Source organism: Nilaparvata lugens, chromosome 11, assembly GCF_014356525.2.
Source record: "Nilaparvata lugens isolate BPH chromosome 11, ASM1435652v1, whole genome shotgun sequence".
Taxonomy (NCBI): Eukaryota; Metazoa; Arthropoda; class Insecta; order Hemiptera; family Delphacidae; genus Nilaparvata; species Nilaparvata lugens.
The window spans coordinates 16,206,321-16,213,011 of record NC_052514.1 but is presented as its reverse complement, the minus strand read 5'-3'; the positions used below and the strand labels follow the sequence as shown (position 1 = coordinate 16,213,011).

Genomic DNA, 6,691 nt, shown 5'->3' with positions numbered 1-6,691 from the left:
ATTTTAAGTTGTCAAGAATTCTCATAGATTTGAGAAAATATTGAAACTTTCATGAAATATGCATGTTGCACAGAATATTCATCCACACCATGACTATTTGAATTATTAAAATTGATGATCTAAACAGTATTTCTTGAAGTATTTTTTGTAGTTCAATTCCTTTATCTCATTATTATGAATAACACATTTCAAAATTTTATAATTTATCAGTTTTTATCAAAAATTGATAGTAGAATACTAAGATTTTGCACATTGATTTATATGAAAAATTAGTATTATTGTTGACCGTTTTAGTAGAATTGCTAACTGCTTTTAAGAAATAATAAATGAACACAGCCTTTTCAATATCTATGTTTTAAATTGCTCATAATTTGCAATAACTATTTTATTAATTTAGTCTAAGTAGAATTACATTCATATATGTAATTCATTAGTCGTATTGATCAGTTTAGGAACCTCATATGTAAAAAATAGAAATTTTAATTTAGGCCTATTGTTTCATCCAGTAAATAATTGTTTAAATAATTTATTTATCTGTACATTGATTATTAAGAACTTTTTATCACTTAGGTATTATATAAAAAGCAATAATATTGTTCTCAATAATTATTCATTGCGTATATCTAAAAAGAGAGAAAATAAATCTATATTATTGAAATGGGCATTTTTTTCAACCTTTTCTCAAGTATGTTGATCTGTTGAGTGGAGTTGAGTGGCCTCCTTTTAATAAATGTCGTACCCAAAAAATTTACAACACTGAAAAGTTGTGCTAATGTGCTACAAAGAATCTTGCTGTAGTCAACCGCTAGAAAATAGCCCGATGGAAATTGGAACACATGAGTGCAACGTTGCCCAATAAGAGTTGATCAACGTTGTCCACAGCTATTAATGAGAATATTAATTAATGCACTCGGCAAGAGTGTGGCGCCGGTATTACTTGTAAAAAGTAACGAGCACATGTTCTATAGGCAATTGAATATTCACTAAATTATCAAACCAGGAATAAATAATAGCCAGAAATGATTTACTATAAGGGAACATAGAAAATTTAAAAAAAAATAAACTTTAATGCCCGGTTTCAAAAAGTTCGGTCATTTGAACATGGTCAGGCCTGGTACGATTGACAAGAGTGTGCACTGAAATTAACGATTGAAACTATCGCCATAGAATCATATTATGTTCCAGTGTACTCGTTAAAAAGCGTATTTATTTGGCCATGTTCAAATGTCTTAACCGAGCTTGTGCGGATTATGTCTTGAATTATGACCATGGTGGAAACAGACATTAGTTCAACCCATACCATAGAAATCAAATTCGCTTCAGGAGCAAGACAGATAGGGTAGGGATGTGAATTGTTAAAAAAGTTCAATTATTATATAGGGATAACTAATACCCTTTTGAACTACTAGTTTTTAAAGTTTAAAAAGGGTAGGTAGCCTACTAGTTATTTCTATGATAATTTTATCAATTCTAGTAGGTATATAATTGTAGGCAAAATAATTGAAAAAGTACTTGATGGAGTTTTAAAATTTCCACTGACTTCTGACTCTATGTATTGAATCTTACTATTGTAGTCCAGGCAATGAATGCTCAAAAAAGGGTATAGAGGGAAATGTTTGGAAGACAATTTTTGACCCCACAGTTCTGTTAAGGGTAGTAAGGAGGTAAACATATCAAAAGTCCCCACCCCTACCCCCTGTGCTAAGGGGGTGGGGGTAGTTTAAAGGTACTATTTTTTGTTTTTCGCATAAAACTCAAAAACTATGTATCCTAAGGACTTGACTGTCCTATAACAAATTAAAGCTGGTACATAATTTCCTACAATATTCATTCTACAACTTTTTTATATCTCGAGATATAATACTAGATATCTCTAGTATTCGAGATAACCTATCTGACCTTGGTGGTATTGCTGAACAGGAAAGTAATTTAGGTAATTCACTACTTACTATGGTGTCTAGGATTCTTTCCAGTGCTAAAAAGTTACCGTATAGTCTATTAGTAAATAGTCTAAAGAAGTTACCGTACGGAGAAAAAGGTAAGAAATGAATATTACAATAATTTGAATAATACTCATCTATTTCACATTCCATGACGAACTGCTAGATCATAATTCGTTTTTTTAACTATTTTTCACTCTACAGTCAGGTTTTTTGAATAAAAGTTATTAAAACATAGCATAGTATAAAAGTTTTAGTAACCTTTATTCAAAAAACCTGGATGTAGTGTCATGAAAAATACTTCAAAAACTAATATTATTAATAATACCGTACTTGAAATTTTATCTGACTAGAGTTGAACAAAATTCGTGAAGTTTGTGAGGTGAGTCCTATAGCTTACTATATAATTTTTAAGCATTTTGAGCCGAATGTCTTTACTAAAGAGGATTTTGTAATAAAATGAATTGAAAACCTACGGGGAAATATTATTTTGTATCTTACCTACTCTTACTTACTAACCACATAATATTGTCAAAAGCATAGGCTACCGTTCTGTAGGTATGTAATTGAAATTTATTATTGCGGTATTCAATAATAATAATATAGTCTCAATCATAGAATATACAATAATATTGTGTATAGGGTTTCTCTGATACGGTATAAAATTATTTAATTATTGAAAAATATATTTTCTCAACTAATAAAATGTGATTTATTATTTCAAATAAAATTACATCAGATACTATATGTATCAGCTATCCTCTTTAGAAGGCAGTAGCATGGTAGAGAATCAGCAACACTGTTGCCTCTTCTTCTACTACCATTATAACATTCATACTATAAGCCTACAGTGAGGTCCACGTTATAATGACAGTGATTAGCAATGATAATGCTATCCTTGTTCATCATTCAACAAAGCAGATAGCGCTATCTCTTTCTCGCTTTGTTCTGTTGCCAGATCGTCTTTTAACAATGTAGAATTAATAATTAGTTGACAAAATATTTCATCTTAATTATGAAAATTCATAATGAAGTTATTAAAAATATAATTTCTTGCTTAATAAAGTATAATTGATTATTATAAGCGAGAATGAACAGTTAATATTACATCAATAAACCTATCGTTTATAGAAGACAGAGAATCGGCAACGTTGTCCTCCTATATTTCTCTACTGCCATTATAACGTGGACCTCACTGTATATAGACACTTTCGAGTTTCGACTTTCGATTCATAGGTAAATTGAATTTTAATTTTCTACTCATAGTCCGGACGCAAATGTCATGAAAAATGTACTCCGTGGTCATTTTTGAGTAACAGCCGTGAAAGATGTCTCAATTATTCCTTGTTAGGTCTAGCATAATAAGGATTGTGATGATAAGTCGAAATCACAGGCAAACACCTCGGAAATAAGATGGCCGCCAAAGTTTTTAGGGTTTTGCTATATCGGTTGTATTTCAATAACCATTCGAGATATTCAACCGTTTTTTAAACAAAAATATTTTTAAAACCGTCCTCTACAAATTTTGTTGTATAAAATTTCCCTCTAAAATTTTACACATATTTTATTTTATACCTTCAAGATCCCAAAAAACGTTTTTTTTACTTTCCTTGCCCTATTACCATAGGTACGGTAAGGAAAGTATTGCTTTCCGAAAAAAATAAGGTAGGTACCCCAATTCCTAAATTTCTATACGTTTCAAGGTCCCCTGAGTCCAAAAAAGTTTTTTTTTTTTGGTATCGGTCTGTATGTGTGTGTGTGTGTGTGTGTGTGTGTGGTGTGTGTGTGTGTGTGTGGTGTGTGTGTGTGTGTGTGTTCCCACATTCCCAATAATCAGGCTTCATAGACAATTTAAACAAAAATTCCAAGTGGAAAAGATTGAGCATGAAAATCTCTACAATTAAAATGTTATTATTTTAATTGCAAACTGTTGGCAACTGTTGATTCTATTGAATCATTCACTATGAAGAGATAGCAGACTTCGTGTGTCTCCAGCGTCATTGTCCTGTCACCAGCTGGCTTGGTTCTTTGAATAGTAGACTTGAGATGCGCGTGAACAATAGCGTCAGGTGATTAATTTTCATTACGGCAAGGAAAGTTGTGTGATTTTCTCATTTTTTCAATTTTTTCCATTAAATAACTTTTTTGTGAAAGGAATACAGATAAATTTCAAACCTATAAAATTTAGATCGTTTCTGTTATTGCGACTTATCATCACTATTCTTATTATGCTAGACCTATAGAAGAAATTGAAACGTATTCCATGGCTGTTACCCTAAAATGATCACCAAATGACATTAAAGTTGCGACCGGACTATCAATTATTATTTGAAAGGGTTTTCTTTTCTCAGTGCTTTACTTTTAATTTTGATAAAAATACAATGTAGTCACATGAAATTAATATAGTACACATAATAGATAATACCAGCAAAAAAAAACGTTTATTCTATTATAATAAAATAACGTAAATTCGAAAGTTATTTTGTTGTAAATTCAACGCACTCAACACTTAAAAACAACCGCCTTTCATGAAAACGGATCGATCATAGGGGCCGTGTTGCCGTGTTATTGTGGTTATCTAGTCGGCAGACGATAACATAATCATAACCTGTTTCTAAACTTTGTTCTTTGCTGGAACTATGTAATTATTGTTAAAATAATATATTGGTGATTTGTTTAATTTAATAATATTTACAAGTTCAATTAACAGTTTTTGTAAGTTACAGTGATAATCTTACATTAGCATATTTGGAACTTGTGCAATGTGCAGTCTGGAATTAAATATCAGTGTATTTTTATGACACTGTTAAGTCAGTAATTTTGTCATTCATTTCATGCTTATCATTTTTTAAATTATTCTGAAGATGCTTTCAATAATTTTAAATACATTGAAATTATCATCTTTACTTGAATTCTTCAAAATAAGGTGTGTAATCAGCTACCAGAAGTATCAGATTAGCTACCAATGATCTATTTTTAGATTTCGACAGATTTAAATTGCACGTATTCCTTCTAACCCATGATTTTTTATCGACAATAGTACTATTTTTATTAATTCAGCCAGTTTTTGTGTTGTATTTGTAGCCAATTATCAATTGCCTACTACGTTTACTAGCACCGTGCAAAAATTCATCTTTCCACTACCTAATCTGTTACGCATCAAGTCTCAATTGACTCGGCTAAGGAAACCAGTAATAATAATAATAATGAAGCCAGTAAATATTCATTTAAGGTCAACTTAATATAGCTTTCCATCTCGTTCTTCTATACAGGTTGATTCTCTGATAGACTTGATGACACAATAAATGATGAAGCCAGAAGAGATAACTACTTATGGCTCCTGGGTGAAAGACAGAGTCCTTGGAGTTGGAGGATTCGGGGTTGTAACATTGTGGAGAAAGCAAGATGAATACATCGGTAAGTCACTTCAATAGTTGTTAACTTTTAATAAAATGTTTACAGTATGTATAAAATTGGGTTACTGTATTTTCTTTGTTGCCTAGGACTGAGGATTATGAATAGACTATGTCAGATGCTTCAAATAGATTAGTGTAAAATAGTTGTGCAGTGTTTTTATTACATTGGGATACCAGTGAAAGTACGAAGTAGTTGCTGATCATTATTTCTTATTGCGTTTATTACAATAGGTACAGCAGCCCCCACACCAAAGCCATTACTGCTACTTAGAAAATAATAATCTCATTTCATTGTTACCTGTTATCCCATCAGGTTCTCTTTCTTGTTTTACTCAATTCCAATTACAAATTAGTATGTCTCTGACTACTGAATTAATTCAAACTCATTTCAATTTGTTTAAATTTTTGTTATGTAAACTTTTTTGTTATTTCTATTTATTTAAAATCTATATCATTCAAACACATTTCATTTTGCTACATAATTGTCAAGTTGATTGATGTTTTCTACAGCTTTGAAAAAGTGTCGCTGGGAGAACGTGTCATTCGACCAGGTGACCGCCAAACAACGAGAACGATGGACACTGGAAGTGAGCATAATGAAGCGTCTCAGCCATCCCAACGTAGTGAGCTTCGTGCAATTGCCCGGCGACTTTGCGTCCATGAAGTCCGAACTGCCAGTGCTTAGCATGGAGTACTGCTCGCTCGGTGATCTCAGACAAGTAAACTTACAAAATTCACTTGAAATATATTTACCTAACATTGATTAGCAGTCCATTTACAAAATACTTTTTTCTCCTCCCACTATCCAAAGTTCTACTTATCTTTTTTGCCCTAGAGTAGGGAGTGAAGGGGTCACTAGACTTGACCTAACTCCATCTAAAAACATGGGTAGTCTATTGGTCTATGTTTCTGAGCGCCTATGTAGGAGGTAGATAGGAAGGTCAGATAATAGACGATATTAAGTTTTTGTTTATAAGTTTAGTGCAGATGTAAGTTTTAGTGCAGACAAAAGCCAAATAATGTGATCTATAACTCATTAAATAAAATGCTCTTGTATGATTTATCCTGAAGTGATTAAAATTATATGAAAATATGAGTACCTAAATAAAAACCCAAGTACAAAATTAAAGTTTTAATTTTTAAAATAATATGAGGTACACATATTATTTATATAACATAACAAAATATTAATACAATCATCCAATCAAATTTCATTTCAATTAAATATAACATACGAAATAGGTCTTATATGAGTATATATACTTCTTATTTTTCGAAAATGGAAGTTCAATTGTTTAATATTATTACATATTTATTCTTTGCTATGATTTTTCT

The 6,691-nt window shown here is 31.3% G+C and overlaps 1 protein-coding gene across 2 annotated transcripts; it reads left to right on the top strand.

Annotated features, from left to right (window-relative positions):
• Window positions 1-4,514: 4,514 nt before the first annotated feature.
• Window positions 4,515-6,452, top strand: LOC120353569 (inhibitor of nuclear factor kappa-B kinase subunit beta-like). 2 transcript variants are annotated; one of them, XM_039437695.1, is made up of 3 exons: window positions 4,515-4,581; window positions 5,213-5,357; window positions 5,867-6,452. In XM_039437695.1, the coding sequence occupies exons 2-3, from the start codon at window positions 5,246-5,248 to the stop codon at window positions 6,121-6,123; spliced, it is 369 nt and encodes a 122-aa protein (XP_039293629.1). In that variant the 5' UTR covers window positions 4,515-4,581; window positions 5,213-5,245; the 3' UTR covers window positions 6,124-6,452. The 2 variants fall into 2 exon arrangements, with proteins under 2 accessions (XP_039293629.1, XP_039293628.1); XM_039437694.1 differs by lacking the exon at window positions 4,515-4,581 and adding an exon at window positions 4,697-4,866 and having other exon boundaries at window positions 5,867-6,380.
• The last annotated feature ends 239 nt before the right edge of the window (window positions 6,453-6,691 follow it).

What these genes read in the sequence shown, in the direction of transcription:
- LOC120353569 (XM_039437695.1), top strand. Translation starts at nt 5,246, where the DNA reads ATGATGAAGCCAGAAGAGATAACTACTTATGGCTCCTGGGTGAAAGAC. An exon ending in AAAGCAAGATGAATACATCG is followed by an intron (nt 5,358 to 5,866) that starts GTAAGTCACTTC and finishes TGTTTTCTACAG; the next exon opens with CTTTGAAAAAGTGTCGCTGG.